Source organism: Mustela putorius, unplaced genomic scaffold (assembly GCF_011764305.1).
Source record: "Mustela putorius furo isolate JIRA1106 unplaced genomic scaffold, ASM1176430v1.1 tig00000196_pilon_pilon_pilon, whole genome shotgun sequence".
In the NCBI taxonomy this organism is placed as follows: domain Eukaryota; kingdom Metazoa; phylum Chordata; class Mammalia; order Carnivora; family Mustelidae; genus Mustela; species Mustela putorius.
The window spans coordinates 12,008,407-12,026,861 of NW_025421310.1; the positions used below are offsets into that span (position 1 = coordinate 12,008,407).

The window sequence follows — 18,455 nt, forward strand, 5'->3', positions numbered from 1 at the left end:
AGGGACAATAACGGTACATCAGCCTTGTAAGTCTTTCAGGAGAGGAAACGAAATAATAAACCCACAACAGTGTAAGATTGTACTTGGGTGGGTGGGGTGCCTGAGTAGCTCAGTCGGTTAAGGGTCTGCCTTCACTGCGGTCATGATTTCGGGGTCCTGGGTTCAAGCCCCAAGTTGGGCTCTCCCGCTCCCTCTCGCTCTGTGCTTTCTCTCTCTTTTTCTCTCTCAAATAAATAATTGTCTTAAAAAGAAAAAAAAATGTGCCTGGTATCCAAATGTTAGCTATTGTTACTGGCTGGCCCCCTGAAGTTTCATCTTAGAATCAACTAATCCTTGCTGTTTACAAATAAGGAAGGAAGCTTGGAGGCCCTTGGGCGCTGGCAACCATTCATAGGGATCCAGGAAGCCCAGAGAGGGAGGGGGCCACGCCGGGGATCGCACAACGGGATCTTTGCGACCCGCCCTGGAGCCCCCGAGCCGGGACTAAAACCTGGGATTCAGCGCGAAGTCCGTGCAGCTTCCGAGTGCCCGCCAGGGGGCGTTGGGAGCCGCGAAAGCTGGAGAGCTCGCGTGGGCGGCAGGAGCGCGAGGTCAGCGTGCCCCGGCCGCGGTGGGTGTGGTCGGGGCGTGGGTCCGGGGCTCAGCCCGCGGGGTCCGCAGGCCGAAGCCCCCGGGAGAGAGCGCGTGCGCACACATGGTCGTCCCTGTGGACAGCGTCACCTCTCCTCCAGGAGCCAGCTTGTCTTCGGTGTTACGTGTCAGGGGTGGCGTCCCAGGTGGCGCACGCTGGCGGGCCGGGCGGGGGCGGGGGGGTGTTGGCGGAGGCACGATGTGCCCGAGCCCGCGCGATCACAACCCCACGCCCCAGGGCTTGGTTCCCAGGCCCCCGCGGCGGGAGGCGAGAGAGAGGGCTGTCCCGGAGGGAGGGCCCCAGAGTAACTTTTCTTCGGAAAATATGTCGGTCTGGCCCCCAGCCCAGGCCTGAGTCATCAGACTCTGCAGCATTGAGTCATGGCCTCCAACCCCCCGCCCCGCTTCTGGGACCTTGGAGGGGAGACCCCCCCCCAACCAAACTCAAGCCCTGCCCGGGGCTCTCCTTCCGGGGTAGTCAGGGAGAGAGCGATCCCCCCCCCCCCCCAGACAGCGTGACTTCCACGTGGAAAGAAGCCTTGGCTTTATTTGCTCTGTGGGAACGCTGTTTGCTGTTCGGTTCACAGGCCCCTCCTAGGCATGGGGTCGGAGCAGGGCGGGGGTGGGGGGTGGTGCATGCTGATGGGTGTGGGAATCCCCGAGAGCATCGTGGGGGGGCATCATCCCCACCTATGTCACCCTTCCCCATCTTTCCCATGGGGTCCCCAAGCACTAGTATATGGTGAAGGCACCAAAGGGTGGAGGGCAGGACGGGAGGGGTCCCTTTAGGGAGGAGAGGGGAGGGCTATAGCACCAAGAGCCCCTCCCCCCAACACATCCCCATAAAGGGGACTAAAATAAAGCCCAGGCGCCTTTATCTCTGGTAGGGGCTCTACTTAAATAGGGGCTGTTGGCAGAGGAGCTGTGCCTCAGTCTACAATTCAGGCCACCAACGGTGGGGAGCCTGGGGGAGGGGACCTCCAGGCTGGGTTTTCAAACCAGGGTGGTGGGCGGAGGCCAAAAATACCTCAAAGTGGGCACCCAGTCTGGGTGAAGCAAAGCTCCAAGGGGCTTTTCTGTTTGCTGAGAATCCTTATTAAAGAAAGGGATGTGCCCAGAAGTGGGCAGAGGAGCTGAAGAGGGGTCCCTTTGAGGAAGTAATGTCTCCCCTCTGAGCTCCCAGGTCCCAAGGCCTGAGAACAGGGTGGAGTTGTGGGCTGGATGGGCAAGAAGTGAGGAAGAGGGTCTTTGGTTATTGCAACCGGATGGCCACTGAACTATGGGGAGAGGCAAGGGGTTCTGTCCAGAATTGGGGCTCAGACTGGTTAGGGCCGGGTGTGTGTCTGTGTGCATTTGTGTGACGGTGTGGGTGCTCTCTCCTGAGGATGTCAGCCCCCTGAGGGCAGATGCATGTGTCTGGGTTGCTGTCTGCTGTAAGGCCCGGGCCCCAGAACAATCCCTGCCCATCCAAACGTAGTACGTGCTCAATAAATACTTGAATGAACAATGATTGAATCGACGCCTCTGTGTGTGGGTGTGCACGCGCGTGCGCGTGTGTTAATGTCCCCATGATGTGCCTAAGTGTACGTGAGGGTAGGGGGCATGGGCCAGGCAGAGAAGCCTTGCCCCTCCCCTGGTCCCCATGGTCTGGCGGAGGGGAGTGGAGAGAGGCCCAGCTGTACAACTGAGAAGGTGGGCAGGTGGCAAGCGTGCAGGCTGGGGTGGGGGTGTGCGTGCAGCCGGCTGGCGCTCGGGGCCACAGCAGGGCAGGAGGGAGGGAGGGAGGGCTGCTGGCTCATTCCGCAGAGCCCTTGTGGCGCCGCTTAGAGGGCGGCACGAGGCGGCGGGGCAGGTTGGCGGGCAGCCCGTGGCCCTCAAGCTTGGCCTCGATGAGGTGGCTGGCTAGAGCAAACTCCTCGTCATCCAGCATGCCATCCCGGTCGACGTCGCTCAGCTTCCAGATGCGGCCCAGCACCGAGTTGGGGAGCTTGGTGCCCACCATCCAGGTCTTGGCCTTGGTGCCGCTCAGCTTGCCATCGGCCGGCGCCAGGTTGTAGAAGATCTCATCGTACTTGGACTTGTCCTTGGTCACTACCCACTCGGCCTCGTCGTCCGAGCCCTCCTCGCCGTCCTCCAGGGCCTCATCAGGCCCCCGCTCCACGAATGGGCCCATGTGAGTGCCCTCGAAGGCGCCGCCCTGCACCCCCACCTCGGTGCTCTCCAGCTCTTCCTGCCGCAGCAGCGGCATGAGCTTGGCGATGTCGTGGGTCAGCATCTCGTCCAGGGCTTCCAGCAGCTTCGGCTTCAGCGAGTGGAACTTGGTGAAGTCGTGAGCCATCAGCATCTCCTGTTGCGGGGGAGGGGGGAGGAGAGAGGAGCCCTGAGAAGTCAGGGGGCAGCGGAATTCTTGGGCGGCAGGTGTTGACGGAGAGGTGCGAACCCATACAACCCGCCTGTCCCAGTCGGACACCCACCGCTCAGAAGAGACTGGGGCAGCGGGGTCCTGGGGGCCCTCCCCCTGTGCCAGGCATGCCCCCAGAATTACTGGACGGGGGGCCCTCTGATGACTTGCCAGCTGGTAGAGAAGGATTTCAATATTCCGATATCAGTCCCAGCCTTTCCTGAGCACAGCCCTGGCTCTAGCCAGCCTCTGTGGCACCCCAGGCTGCAGCTGGCCGGCACCCCCACCCTGGTGCAAATCGAGAAAATTCCATTCCTGCCGTTAGTTCCGTCACCCCATTTCACAGAAACGGGGGAGCGTGGCTTGCTGCCAATTTTGGAGGTTTAGCCTGGGATGGCCAGATTGTCAGGAACTTGGGGGACACCCTGCCCACAGAAGATGACTTCTTCTAGAGCAGCCATGCGGCTGGATCTGTAGTCGTGCTGCTTCTGTCCCGCAGCCCCTCTGAGTCGCCTGCACCAGGAGACTCACAGCACAGACCAATCCGTTTCATGGACAGCACTGATTTCCAGCACCAAGGCAGAGAAGCCGGCTGATCTGGACACAAAGGGGTAGAGGTTGGCGGGGGTCTGGACTCCAGGGCCTGCCTGCCCAGGTCCCAACCCAGTTCTGCCACCTAGGAGCTGTGTGTCCTCAGGCAAGTGACTTCACCTCTTTGGGCCTCGGTTTCCACATGTGTGAAACGGCTCAATAACATTAGCGCTCCCCTCCCTTGGGGGGTAGGAAAGGCTAAATGAATTCATCTGGATAAAGCGTTCCAGAACTGTCAGTGTAATCGTATTAGCTGCTGTTTATCTAGCCCCGTGCTTCCCAACGACAGGAGATGTTGCCCTTCCCCAGTGGATGCTTGGCAAGATCTAGAGACATTTTTGATTGTCACATCTGGGGCACGCTACTAGCACGTAGAAGCCAGGAGGATATGAACATCCCGCAATGCCCAGGACACCCCAGACCACAAACGCTCTGACCCCAAATATCAGTAGTGCTGAGGCTGAGAAACTTGATCTAGACCCCCAGCTTGGTGCCACACACAGGTCTCTAGAATTGTCCTTTCCAGTAGAGGAGCTACATGTGGTTATTTAAATTTAACTGAGCTAAAACTAAATAAAACCTAATGGGGCTAGCGGCTACCAAACTGGAAGTCAGAGTACAGAACATTTCCATCATGGCAGAAAGTACTATTGGACAGCACCATCCTAGAAAGTGTCCTTAGAGAGACTGGACCAGGAGCTTTCCGCCCCTTCTCCCTCATCCCTCCTTGCTGGCTGGGAGGCATACAGAATGGCTGGAGTTTGGGAGCCATTCTGTACCATGTAGGGATCTTGGAACAGGAGGCCAGGGATGGGAGGAGAACGGAGAGAAAAGGGGACGCTGTCCCTGGCTCTGGAAAGCACCAAACCAGACCACCTTCTAGGACTTTATGGAGAGAAACAAACTTCCATCCTATTGAAGCCAAGGTTCCCTGGGGTTTTGTCTTCATTTCCTTGTCCTAACTCACAAAACCGTGCCCTCAGGGAACCATTTGCAGGAGGTGCTTTCCAGAACCTGCCCTGCATCCCTTCTGTTCTCAAGGCCCCACCCTGAAGCCCACAGAAGCTGACCCCTTCCGCCTCCCCCGACGCCCCCCATGCCCCTCCAAACCCCGCTCCTGGGGACAACCTCCCACCTGCATCTTCTGACAGTCCGGAAAGTCGCCGGGGGATATGTGATGCTCCAGCTGGATCTTGGCAAAGATGACGGGCAGCTTGAGGATAAGCTGCTTCTTCTTGTTCTCCTTTCCAAACACGGAAGGCATCTCCTTCTTCAGGTAGCTGATGATGTATGCGTGGACCTGCGGGAGGACAGTGTCATCACCTGGGGCCCCGAACCCAGAGCCCCGAACCCAGAGCTCCTGATCCGCGTGGCCCGGAGGGGGCCTGAAAATGTGCATTCTGACCCTTCCAGGTGAGAAGCTGCTGCAAGAGCAGAAGGGCCCCTCCTTTCCTAGGCAATCCACTCCCCACCCCCCATCTATATACCAGCTGGAGCCTCTGCCTAGATTGCCTTGTCCACATTCCTGGACAGCTCCGTCTTTTGACGCCCAGCAAAATCTGGGCCCGGACCCCATCTGTTTTCACTGCTTCCCACCTCAGGGGCCAGCAACCCCATGGGCCCTGGCAGCACTGCCAGCCTGGGGAGACACAGCAGGCCCCCCACTGGTTTTCTGGCTTCTCTTGTCCCTACCATGCCTTCTCCAGGCAGCAGCGGCTGCAGAGGTCTTTCTGATTTTTAGGAAACAACACCAGATCATGAGACACAGCTCCAAAGTCTCCATCTGCTTTTTATCCAAGTACAAAATTCCGACCATAGCTGACAAGTCCCTACGGCAGCAATTCTCAAAGTGTGGCCCGGGGAACCCCAGGGATTCCCTCCCCTCCCCAACCTCTTTCAGGGGTTCACATAGTCAAAACTATTTTTATTACAATACCAAGGTGCTATGTGTCTTTTGTGCTCCCATTCCCCCTCCCTGGGTGGGGGGGCAGTGGAGTTTTTAAAGGCAACAGGATTCGTGATACTGTAACTGACTGAGTGCAGGAACAGATGTGAAAATGCAGAGGTCTTCTCAGGAGCCAGACATTTAAGGGACTTGCAAAAATGTAAAACCGGGCCACTGTCCTCTGTAATTTTTTGTTTGTTTGTTTGTTTATTTGGAGATAATTTTCATAAAATATATGGGACTTAGCCCATGTCCTAGGCTTATGGTTATTTAAAAACTGATCTTCTGGGGCGCCTGGGTGGCTCAGTGGGTTAAAGCCTCTGCTTTCGGCTCAGGTCATGATCCCAATGTCCTGGGATGGAGCCCCGCATCAGGCTCTCTGCTCAGCAGGGAGCCTGCTTCCTCCTCTCTCTGCCTGGCTCTCTGCCTACTTGTGATTTCTCTCTGTCAAATAAATAAATAAAATCTTAAAAAAAAACCCTGATCTTCTAATATCTACTATCCTTATTAATATAAGTTGAACTATCATAACTCATGCATAACATTTATAATCCACTAACTGCTGCTTACTAATAGTTACATGGTTATTGTTGGTTCAGCGATAATACTAGATGAATATTAAACATTTTCTTCAGTTTTAACTTCTGGTATGGCCAATGTAGACAGATTCAACCCATGTACCCATACAGTCTTTGGGGTGCTCAATCATTTTCAAGAGTGTCATTTGCTCCTGTGACTGAAAGTTTTGAGAACTGCTGCCCTCCAGGATTTGGCTCCTAGTGTTTTATCCCATATCCTTCACCCTTCCCTGCAGCCCCATGTCAGCTTCCTCACCTGCCATCTTTGTACCAGCATGCTAATCTTTTTCTTGCCACAGGGCCTTTGCACATGCCACTGTCTGCCTACTACTCTGCTCTGATTTCCCCAAGCTGGTTCCCTCAGTATTTCCTCACAGAGGCCATCCTATGAGAAGCAGGTGCCCCAACCACCGCCATCCAATTATTTTCTACTGTCACTTCCCTGGCCCCCATGATGTTTATTGCGACCCATCCTTATTTTGCTTATCTCGTGGCTTACTTATTCTGTCTCCTTTCATCAGAATGGGAGCTCCAGGAGGGCTGGGACCTTATCTGTTCCCTCTGTCCCCAGTACCGGCAAAATATGCACAGAAAGCACTCAAGAAATACTTGTGGAGGGTAGCAATGAACTTGGGAACCTTTGAGCCCCAATCTCCAAAGTTATCAAAAAATAAACAAGAAGGGCAGAATTGTGAACATTCGCATTTTTGAGCAGGAAGCTCAGTAAGTAACTGCATATGCCCAAATAAAAATAGACTATATCTGTAAAAAGACACAAGAAACTCCTCATGGGGGCTGCCTCCAGGGAAGAGGCACTGTGAGGCAGTGGGGGCAATCAGGACTGGGAGGGAGCATGTTTAACCCAGCTTAACTGCTTTACCATAAGATGGTCTTAAAGGTTCAATGGAAAACATTCGTTTGAAAGTTCTCTCAATGAATCATAGGTTTAGAATGCTAAACATTTTGGCGGTCCCTGGCTGGTTCTAAAACCTCATGTCCTCCCAACTCCACCACTCTGCCTCCTCCAGCCACCCTGGGCTCCTCCTTCCAGGCTGTTCTGCCTCAGGGCCTTTGCACTTACTGTTCCCTCTGCCTGGTAGGGCCTCCCCCAGACCATCACTCTCCCTCCTTCAGGTTTCTACTGGGAGACCCTCCCTGACCTCCTTAAAACAGTCCCTTGCCAGTTTCCTTTCCTCTGCTTCATTTTCCTTCCTGATCCTTATCACATACAATACTGTATGATATTATAGATTCATTTGTTTAATACCCACTTCCCCAGTAAAAAGTAATTCTACAAGAAAAAAAAAAAAAAACCAGCATTAACTCATTTGTTCCCTGCTGTAACTTCAGGGCTCAACAGAGTGCAGAAGCATGTTGTAGTGCTCGGTAACTGTTTGTTGAATGAATATCACGGGGCTGCCTCAGAGAAGCTTGGTAAGAAGGTTCAGGGCATCTTGGCCTCTTTGGAATCAGACCCACAAGATCTTGGCCTCCAGTATCGCAAAAACAGTGAAATCGCCCCTTCTCGCAGCTATCACTTCAACCAAAGGGCAGCGCCGGGTGACTCATCCACTCCCTATACGTACAGACAGGGAAACCGAGGCACTGAGGGGTAGCTACTCAGAGTCCTGAGTGTTTGGGAAGGTAAATGGTGTGAACTGTTGCTCGATGGCCAGACCAAGTGTGGCGGAATCACACGTGGGGAATGGGTGGGTGACATGGTGCAGCGGAGGGGCATAGGGAGGCTTGGTCATAGTTGGACCCTGTGTGAGGGGCACTGGAGAGCCACAGACGGGTCGAGGGAGGGAGGGGAAGGAATGGTCCCTAGGGGTCCGGGGCCAGTGGGGCAGGGGCGTGGTCAGGATGGTGGGCGGGGCCTGTGAGCGCGGGCCAATTGACGTGAGGGGCGGGGCCTAAGGCGGCTCCTCCGGGACCCAGAAGAGGGAAGGCGGGAGGGCGCTGAAGGCTTTTCCAGAGAGGAAGCGGGGGAAGGTGCCAGGAAGAGATAAGGTGGGAGGGCGGGCTGGGCCGGGGCGCGGGTCCCGGACTCCGGGATTTGTCCGGGTTTCCGGAGCCGCCTCCTGCCCGGCGGGGGCACCAGGTGTCCGGCCCGGCCCCGCCTCTCTGTCCCACGGCCCTGGGCCCCAGCTCCCGCCGCTGTCTTCGTCCTCGAGGGGCCGGGGGCCAGGGGCCAGGGGTCCGTGGGGGACCAGGGCGAACCAGAGTAGGGCCTCAGAGAGACACGGAGGAAGACAGAGAGGGAGAAATAAGAAGAGGGGAAGAGACAGAAGGAGAGAGCGAGGAGAGAGGGACAGAGACTGAGGGAAGGGGAGAGGAAGAGCCCGAAAGAGAGAAGGAATAGGAGGGAAGAGATGGCCGCTGGGAAAGAGGTAGAAATGAGGAGAAACACACACGGAGAGACAGAGACACAGAGACGGTCCAGAGCCTGGGTGGGGGAGGAGGGAAAGGTGGATTCGGAGGCTCAGAGCTGTCCCTGCTGGGCCGCTCCCTCCCAGGGAGGATTCCTGGGGTGGGGGTAGGGGCCCTGACTCACCCCTTCTTTGCTGCTCCTTAAACCAACACCTCAGGCTCCTCCACCCCCCATAGCCTTCTAGGCCTCCCTGCCTGCCCGGTTTCCTGCCCCACCTCCACCCTGGCAGCCTCCCCTGTAAATGTTCCATTTGGCCTCCAAAATCGCTCTCAAACCAGTGCTCTCCTCCCCCTCCCAAAGCCCTGCTCTGGATCCAGGCTCCTCTCTGTTCCTCGGTCCCCAAGCTCCTCCTTGGTCTCTAGCCTCAGTCTAACAGCCCTTAAATTCCTCTACCAGAAGGCAGCCTGAGTGAGACCCTATCTCTCCTGTAATCTGAACCCTTCCATGGCTCCCCAGTACCCTCAGGACAAAAGGCAGGTTCCAGGCCACAGCCCTGGGTGGTCTGACTCCCACCTCACTGAGCTCAGATTCAGTTACTTGCACTGTCTACACAGGGTTCAACACTGACAATTTCCCTCTTCCTTGAACTGGCCACCTTCTCATCTCTGGTCCACACACTTGTTGGTCCCACGGTCTAGAATTCCTTCCCCTCCTCATCCTCCCTTTCCTCCACTTTGCAGCTCAGATGCCATCTCCTCCAAGAAGTCCCCCACCCCAATTCCCCATGTACCAGCCCGGCCCATGATGGGTCATCACTATCTGGGGATGAGTCTGTCTCCTCCCCTGAATTTCCTTGGTCACTGCTGTGTCCTCAATACCACCTAACGCAGGCTGGGCATAGGGGAGGTTTTGTCAAATGAAGAGTGTTGGTTCAACGCCATTCATTCAATACATATTCACTGAGCACAAACTCTGTGCCAGGTGCTGGGGATACAGCAGCGAACAAATCCCAACGTCTGGCTCAGTGGCGCTTTCATGCGAGTGGAGACAGGCAGTAAACCCAGAAGCCCAGTGAATGGGCAATGTCCGGCCAGGCAGCAATGAATGCTATGAAGGAAACTACAACAAGGATAAAGCAAGACTCAGAGGCGCCTGGGTGGCTCAGTGGGTTAAAGCCTCTGCCTTCGGCTCAGGTCATGATCCCGGGGTCCTGGGATGGAGCCTCGCATCCGACTCTCTGCTCAGCGGGGAGCCTGCTTCCCCCTCTCTCTCTGCCTGCCTCTCTGCCTACTTGTGATCTCTGTCTGTCAAATAAATAAATAAATAAATCTTTGGGGGGGGGGGAGAAAGACAAAAAGGATAAAGCAAGACTCACATGATGGGAGCCGGGAGGGACTTACAGTCATCAGAAGGGAGGGCAGACAGGGAAATGTTCTGGAGCTTGTTGAGCAAAGACTTGAAGGAGGTGGGGAGTGAGCCAAGTGGGAGGGAGGCAAGGAAGAGGTGGTTTCCAGGAAGCAGGAAAAGTACGTGCAAAGGCCCTGAGGTAGAAGCAATGGGAGGCAGGGCAAGGGCAGTTCCTGCCCCCATGCTCCAGCCTTGCCTGCACATTCCACACACACACGCACCACACACACCACACCCCATGTGCTGCTCACCCGCACCAGCCGGGCCCTCTTCACCAGGTCGTTGAGCTTGCGCAGGGCAGCGTGACGTGGTAAGCCCTGGATGTCTCGGAAGAGGTCCTGCTCCTCCAGCTCAAAGAGGCGCCGGTTGTCCGGCACCAGGAGGGGCTGGGACCAGAAGGAGCCGATGTAGACGCGCAGCACCTCGGGCGTGCCCACCACCTTGCCCAGCGCCCACATGAGCGCCCCGTAGACGCGCATCAGCTGCTGGGTCTCCACCATGTCCGCCTTGTTGAGCACAACGCGGATCTTGTCCTCATGGCCCCGCAGGGCGCCGATGGCCTCGGAGAACTCATCAGAGATCTCCAGCTTGTGCGCATCAAAGAGCAGGATGATGAGGTCCACACGCTCCGCGAACCAGCGCAGCACAGCTGGGAAGTCGTAGCCTGGAGGTACACAGAGGAAGCGGTGGAAAGGGCTGAGGTCAGCCCCGCACCCTCCAGCCTTTCGCAAGCATTCACTCCTTTGGATGGACAGTGGACTGTACGGATGTTCAGGTTGTTAACTTTTGAAAACCTTCTCTGGGCGAAACAGCCAAGGCCCCAAGAGTATCCTGCAGCTCTGCACCCACCCCCGCAACCAGAATTAAACCATCCCTCTGGCCCCAGGCCCTCAGAATTACCCCATCCCTCTGGCCCCTGGCTACAGAGGGCCATCACCTGCCCCCTTTTCATTCATTCCTCAGGCAGATATTAGTGGCATGCCCCCGTCTGGATGTACGGGTTGTTAAAATACTGAAGTGTTTCTTAACAGACTCCCTGTGCCCCTATGAACCTCCCCCTACCCCCGGGGGTCTTCCAAGTGCCTCCATCACCCCAGCCCCTCCCTAAGGCTTCTGGATCTCCCCACAATCCAGCAACTGAAGAGTTCACATTGGCTCTAGTTCGGCTCTCACCAGAGGAGATGGTAAATATTTTGAATTTATTTAACAATATTTACAGAGAGTCTTTTGTGTGCCAGGCCCTATCCTGGGCACCCAGAGATACCACAGATGACACAGAGACAAGTCCTGGCCTTCATAGAGTACCTGTCTCAAGAGGCTTCATTCATTCATTCATTCATTCATTGGTTCATTCATTCATTCACACCCTTCACTTTTGCTGCTCACTCACATATTCAGCAAGCGAGGCTTAGGAGAGCAGAGAGGAGCCACGGTGGGTGGAGTGGGGGGGCAGGCCTGACTTAGCGGTCAGGAAGTCCTGGGTTTGAATTTCACCTCTGCCCAACCCCCCACTCCCCCCAGCTGTGTGAACTTAAGCAAGTAGGAAACCTCTCTGAACTTGTTTCCTCTTCTGTAAAATGGAGGTCCTAACAGAATGCGACTTGGAGGGCTGTTGTGGAGATTAAATGAATATAAATGAGCTAATATATAATATACCAAAAAAGCTTATCTGTAAAGAGCCTAAAACAGTGCCTGTTTTAAAATGCATGAACTCGGGGTGCCGGGGTGGCTAAGTCGTTAAGCCTCTGCCTTCGGCTTAGGTCATGATGCCAGGATTCTGGGATGGAGCCTGCTTTTCCCTCTCCCACTCCCCCTGCTTCTGTTCCCTCTCTCGCTGTGTCTCTCTCTCTGTCAAATAAATAAATAAAATCTTTTAAAAAATAAAATAAGTAAGAATAAATTACATGGGCGAGCTTTAGGCATGTCAGTGTATACCTGAATTAAACTGTTAAAATAGGGGCAGCCTGGGTGGCTCAGTGGGTTAAGCACGCCACTCTTGGCTTCTCAGGTCGTGCTCTCAGGGTTGCGGGATCGAGCCCCCCATTGGGCCCTGAGCTCAGTGTGGATCTGCTTGAGATTCTTTCCCTTCCCCTTCTCTCTCCCTCTCGCTCTCTCTAAAAATAAATAAATAAATAAATAAATAAATAAATAAAATCTATAAAAAAATAAACCGTTAAAACAAGGAAACACAGGGGCGCCTGGGTGGCTCAGTGGGTTAAAGCCTCTGCCTTCGGCTTGGGTCATGATCCCAGGGTCCTCGATCGAGCCCCGCATCTGGGCTCTCTGCTCAGCAGGGAGCCTGCTTCCTCCTCTTTCTCTGCCTGTCTCTCTGCTTCCTTGTGATCTCTGTCAAATAAATGAATAAAATCTTAAAAAAAAACAAGGAAACACAGTCTGGGAACTCGGTAAATGCTCAACAAGTTTTAGTTGTGACACATGCGGGGTGCAGTGGAGGTCTCCCTTCAGGAACTGTCCCCAGAGCCATCCTGGTCCTGTTCTCTCATTCAGCTCAGGCACTGAGGACACAGACCGGTTCCCAAGAGTGGTCAGGCCAGGGAGGGGGAGCCTAGAGAGACTTAGGAGCCCAGTGGGGGCACTTGACCCAGCCTTGGGGAGTCAAGAAGGGCTTCTCAGAACCGGGGACACCGTGGTGACCTGGGGGACAAGGTGCTACCTGTCAGAACAGGAAGCTGCTGCTGACTCCCCTGCCATGCTGCTTTCTCTCCCTGAATCATGGAGTTGGATCTTCAAAACACCCTCGGGAGACAGGTGCTTTTGTGATCCCCATTTTCCAGATGAGGAAACTGAGGCATGGACAGGTTGAGGGAATGACTCAAGACACATGGGTGGGAGGTGTGGAGCAGGAGTCTGCATGGGTCCCTATGCTCTAGTGAGGAGTGGGTGCTGGGGGCACCCTGTCCAGCGGGAGCAGGGTCCTTGTGGCCCCTTGGGACTTGATGGGGTGGGGGAGGGGGAATCTGCTTGTGGGGAGAAAGTGCCAGGGAACTAGGACCTCCTTCCCTCCCCAGCGTACACACACACACACACACACAAGCCAGGATTTGGAAAGTGTGTCTCATGCAAGGCGGGAGGAAGGGAGGGAGGTTGAGTCAGCGCAGGAGCAGGAGACGTGGCAGAGTCCCCGGGGTGCACAGCTACGACACTCACCAGGAACACAGTTGACCGCACACCCAGAGCGCCTACTGTGTGTCGCACACCGAAGTGCTTCACAGGTTTGACACTGAACGTGAACCCCCCGTGCCACCTACAAGGCTGAGGCTGTTTTTACCCTCCTTTTACAAATGAGGAGACTAAAACAGGGAGATGAGTGGCTTGCCCAGCGCCCGTGGTTTAAAAGTAGCAGGGACCAGATTTGAACCCCACCAGAGACCCCCCCTTTGCTTCAATCACACAGGGAGAGGCAGCCAGCCACGCCTCCCACCAATGCACACACATGTGCGCACACATCCTGACACAATCATAGCCACAGGCTCCAAGATGCGGACTCCCATACATACCCTTGTGCTCTCTCCAACCTCCCACACACTTGCACACAGACAGACCGACAGACTCTCCTCCTCTTCCTCTACCCAACCTGCCAGGGAAAGAAACCCCGTTCCCTTCTTTCTCCTCTTCCCACAACCTCGGCCCCGACCCGGCTCCCCTCACTGCTCTCTCCTCCTGCTCCCACAGGCCCAGCTCCGGGGGGCGGCGCCCCAGGAACTCCCAGCCCCTCCCTCCTGTCTTCCCCCTGGTACTGGCCGCTCGCCCTCCCATTGCTTCTGCAGCTGCCCCCTGCTTGTCTCCCAGGGGGACCCGCGCCCGCTGGGCAGCAGCCAGGGACGCCGTCACCCTCCGCACTCCTGCCCTGCCTGGTGGCCCAACCTCCTGTCCCCTCTGCCCCACAAGGCAGACTCCTTTTACCCAGTCCCAGGCTGGCCAGGCAGACACTGTGGGGTGGCTGGGGGGGTGGGGTGCGGGCTAGGCAGGGGTGGGGGCCGGCCCCCCCCCCCCCCCCCCCCGAGGCCCCATTGGAATTCACCCTCAGCCGCTCCCCCTGCACAGCTGTTTATAAATTCCAGGCCCGTCTTGGCCTGCGCCCAGATTCCCCCTCCCAAGCCCTGCTCAGCCCCATCTGCGGCCCAGAGGTGAAGCCAGGAACATGCCCAGAGCCCAGGACCTCCGTGCTCGGCCTCTTGCCTCCTCCCTGAGTCTCCTGGGTCTCTCTCTAAGGCTGCCCACACTTGGGATCTCTCTCTGACTTCGCGTGTCTCCCTCCGTCTCTCTTGATCTCTCCCTGCTTCATCCTCCAGACCAGCCCAGACACGGAGCTGAGGCCTGCTCCCACGTGTGCACGCCCATGCCTCCCCTGTCCCCTTGGCATGCACAGACATGGAGCAGCACAGCCTTCCACGGGCTCCCTTTTGCCACCCAGCCAGCTCTGCGCCAGCTGACGCAGGCCCATGTCCGAGCAGAGAGCCAGCTGCCGCCTCCCTCAGACCCAGGAGTCCGGGCCCACTCACCCCGGCTCACTCTCTGTTTGGCGCCTGACAGGATGCCCGGGGTGTCGATGATACTGATGCTCTCCAGGACCTGATTGGGGAGCTGGGCGCACATGAACCTGAGGCAGAGGGAGAGCCGTGGGTCAGCGCAGGGAGAGGCAGGAGAGGACCCATAAGAAGGGAAAACCAGGACAGCACAGTGGGGGACTCAGGTACAGAGAAGGGAAGAATCTCAAAAGATCGGGACAGAGAATAAGAACCACAACCAAAATAAATAAATAAACAAGTTAATTAATTAACCCAGAGCTGATGTTTACCGAGCACTTATTCTATGCCTTGTGCTGTGCTAATAAGCACCTCATACAGAAGTGGGACTATGGTTACCCCCATTTTCCAGTTGAAGATAAGAGAGGCACAGAGACATGAAGTCACCTGCCCAAGGCCGCCCAGGTAGAGGGCAGGTGGACTGGGGCAGGCTGGCCACCGGCTTCAATGGAGGAGGCAGGAAGGGGGAGGAGAGGAGGGAATTGGAGCGCGAAAGAAAGAAACAAAGGCAGGGGTTGGGGGGCAGAGGCAGGGAGATGCACCCCTGCTTCTCAAGCTGCACACCTGTTGAGGAAGGTGTTCCCGAAAGGGTTGAGCTTGCGGAAGGGCTTGTCCGGGTCAACCACAAGGGCGTTCCCCGGCACGGTGCCCTCGGTGTCCCCGTGCATGACTGCCACGAAGCAGTCGGTGGTGGGCTCGGGCCCCACGCGGGAGCCTGGCACCTCCTGCTCCAGCAGGTACTGGATGAAGCTGGTCTTGCCCGTGCTGTACTGGCCGGCCACCAGGACCATGGGCTTGCCGTCGAAATCGGCATCTTCCAGGGCTGGCGAGTGGAAGGCGCCGAATCGGTAGTGCTCCTCCAGGGGCAGCAGCTTGGTGCGGTAGAGCTCCTTGAGGGACGAGGTCACTGTGCGGATGGCCTCGGGCTGCTGGCCCCGAGCACCGCCCCGCTTCATCCAGCTGAACATGGTGGCTCCACGCTCCCCACTGGGCTCGCTGATGGAGATGGGCACAGGTTGGGGGAGATCTGCCTGCAAGAGGGGCACAGGGTGTGTTGGGGGCCTGCCTCACAGAGGAGGAGGAGGAGAAGGAAGGGAGCCGGAAGGTGGGATGGGTGGAGGAGGATGGGAGAACTGGCTGGGGGTGGGGTGGGGGCAGCAGAGAGCACGGGAGGGCAGGAGGTGAGGGTTCCCGGAGGAAGATGGTGATTTCAGCTTGAGGAAGAGAAAGAGATGAGTTGTGGGATGATGGAAGTAGCAAGACTGATGATGGGAGACCAAGGGATGATGAGCACCAGATGCGGACACAGTAAACTGACCACGGATCAGCAAACTCTGGCCGAGCTGACTTTTGAACAGCTCCCTTCCATGCACAGCAAGGATCCTGTGCAAGACGGGCAGAGAGGATGGTGTGTGCCAAGGCCCCGAGCTGTGAACGGCATGGAGCAGGTTGCGGGACACAGGAGGGGTGAGAAATAAGGCTGAAGGGTTGGCTGAGTGCACCCAGGTCATGAGGGGCCTCAGGTGATCCCAAGAATATGAAGATTTCTGATCACTGCATGCCAGATGCTGCTCTAACTCATTTAATCTTCCTAACAATGTGGTAAGGTAGGGCTATTATTATCCCCATGTTTCTGATGCACAAAGGAAGCTCACAAAGATAGCAATAACTTGCTCAAGATCACTTGGTTAGAAAACGCTCAGTCTGGGACACCAGGCAACCTGACCTTGGAACATGTACTCCTATCACAGGTCTGTGTTAGAAAGAGAGAATTGCCAACTCAGCAGCAACAAGCACCCCCATCCAGACTGTGTTTTCAGTATCCCCTTACTATCTTTTCATTCTCTGTAGGATCTGTAGTAATGTCCCCTCTTTCATTCTTGATATCAATCATTTGTGTCTTTTTTTTTCTTTTGTTTTTCTTCCTTGATCAGTCTAATTGGATGCTTATAATTTACTGATCTTTTCACAGAACCAGGCTTTGGTCAGGTTGGAGTCTCCAAATACCATTTTCCATTAAACAAACAAAACAGAGCTTCTTGTAGAAATGACTGATTCCAAGGCCGGAGCAGAACAAAATGAGCCTGATCAGGTAGTGGGAAGGTGGGCAAAGATGTAAGGGACATGCTACTGGGAAATTGGACCAGCCTAAAGGAGTTCCCACTGGCCAAAGATAGGACGATTTGAGCATCAAAATTAACTGCATATCAAAAATGTTAAAACCCATAAAATCACAATGATACTTAAAGGAAAATAAATATAGAGAGAGGAAAAGGAGTAGAGGGGAAAGAGTGTCAGAGAGATAAAGGAGAGGCGGGAGCTGGGACCTGGGATGTTGGCAGAGAGGGGCAGGCCTGGGTGGTGTCCTAGGCAGGGAGGGGTCTGAGGGACATTTTAGAGGTAGCTGGACAGGCCATTGCGTTGGCGAAGTAGCAGAGGAGCTCTTGAGTGGGAGGAGGGGCCAAATAGGACAGAGATGGGTGAGGTCAGTAGAGGGAGACTCCAAGGAGGGCATCTCTTCTGTCTGAGAGGATGGGAAGACCACTTGGGAGTGGGAGCAACTGAGCACGAGGGGAAGGAACAGGGAGGTCAGGGGGGCACTGGCACAGGCTGGAAGGAGCTGGAGGGAGACAAGGAGGCTTCACGGCACGGGGTGCTGAGGAAGCGCTACGCACTGTGGGGGGTGGGGATTGAGAGTCTTGGGGGCGGCAGGGGAATAATCAGGCTTCTAGGCTCCGCGGACCGGGCGGGCTTTGGCAGGCGACAGTGGCGGTCGGGGACCACTCACCGATGGGCGCGCAGGCGGCTGCACCGGGCGGCGGGCTGGACGGGGGTCCCGCGGGGATCCGAGGCGCCCGCGGAGCGGCCTGTGCTCCAGGTCCTGTCCCGAGCCGTCTGAGCCGGGTGGGGCCCAGAGCCGGGAGGAGGGAAGGGAGGGGCGGGGGGGGGGCGGGACCAGGCGCCCCCCCCTCCCTAATCGGGAACCCGGCCTCTGGAGCCCCCTGGTGGACGGTGGCAGGGCGGCTTCTCGAGATGGGTGAGTGCGAGGCTTTCAATCCCGGTTCAAAATCCAGATCTCTGCCGCTCCTCTTAACCTGGGAATGCTAATATTAATACTACGACTAACAACCACAGCAGCAGCAGCAGCAGCAGCAATAATAATAATAATAACAATAATAATAATAATAATAATTTTAAAACTTACCTGACTTCATGAAATTCCTCTTCTCACAACCCATCCTGGCTTCTCTCTTGAGAACTCAAAGTAAAAGCCAAAGCCCTCAATGGGGCCCACAAGGCCCTACGCGCATCTGCCTGTTCCCTCTGCCCTCACCTCCCTCCTTTTCCCCCTGGCTCACTCTGCTCCAACCACACTGACTCCTTTGCTGCTCCTCAAGCACTCCAACAGCCCTCCAACTTCAGGACCTTTGCACCTGCTCTTCCTGCCACCTAAACGGCTCTTCCTGAGCCAGGAAGACAGATGCGAATAGCTCACTCCCTCCCCTCATTCGTGTCTGCTCAAATGTCACCTCTTCACAGAATCCCTTCCTGATCTCCCTATTTAAGGCTGCGCCCCCATCCATCCATCCATTTTCACTGTTTTATTTTTCTCCAAAGTTCGGATTATTCCATATTTCTCTGCCTAAGTGACTACCTCCCTAGCAAGAGCACAAGCCCTCCGAGGACTGGGATTTCCAACTGGGTGGTTTTCTGCCATGTCCCCAGGCTAGCACCGTGCCAGACACACCAAAAGGACTCAGTAAATATTTGTTGATTTAATCTTTCCCGATCATTGAATGTCTCCTTACATGCAGATTTATTAGTTAAGAGCATTAGCTCCTTGAGTTCTTAGAATGTCCATGAGATGTGACAATCGTTATCCCCATTTTACAGATGAGATAAATGAGTCCCAGAGAAGTGAAATCAAAAAGCACAGAGAGATCATTCAGGGCTTAGAGCTGTACCTGGCCCCTAGCAGATGCTT

General features: G+C 55.6%; 1 protein-coding gene across 1 annotated transcript; it reads right to left on the reverse strand.

Annotated features, from left to right (window-relative positions):
* Positions 1-1,157: 1,157 nt before the first annotated feature.
* On the reverse strand, positions 1,158-17,396 carry EHD2 (EH domain containing 2). Its single transcript, XM_004767464.3, has 6 exons — positions 17,259-17,396; positions 15,035-15,501; positions 14,447-14,544; positions 10,175-10,587; positions 4,758-4,922; positions 1,158-2,977 (listed from the first exon to the last, which is right to left on the reverse strand). The coding sequence occupies exons 2-6, from the start codon at positions 15,436-15,438 to the stop codon at positions 2,426-2,428; spliced, it is 1,632 nt and encodes a 543-aa protein (XP_004767521.1). The 5' UTR covers positions 15,439-15,501; positions 17,259-17,396; the 3' UTR covers positions 1,158-2,425.
* Between the last annotated feature and the right edge of the window lie 1,059 nt (positions 17,397-18,455).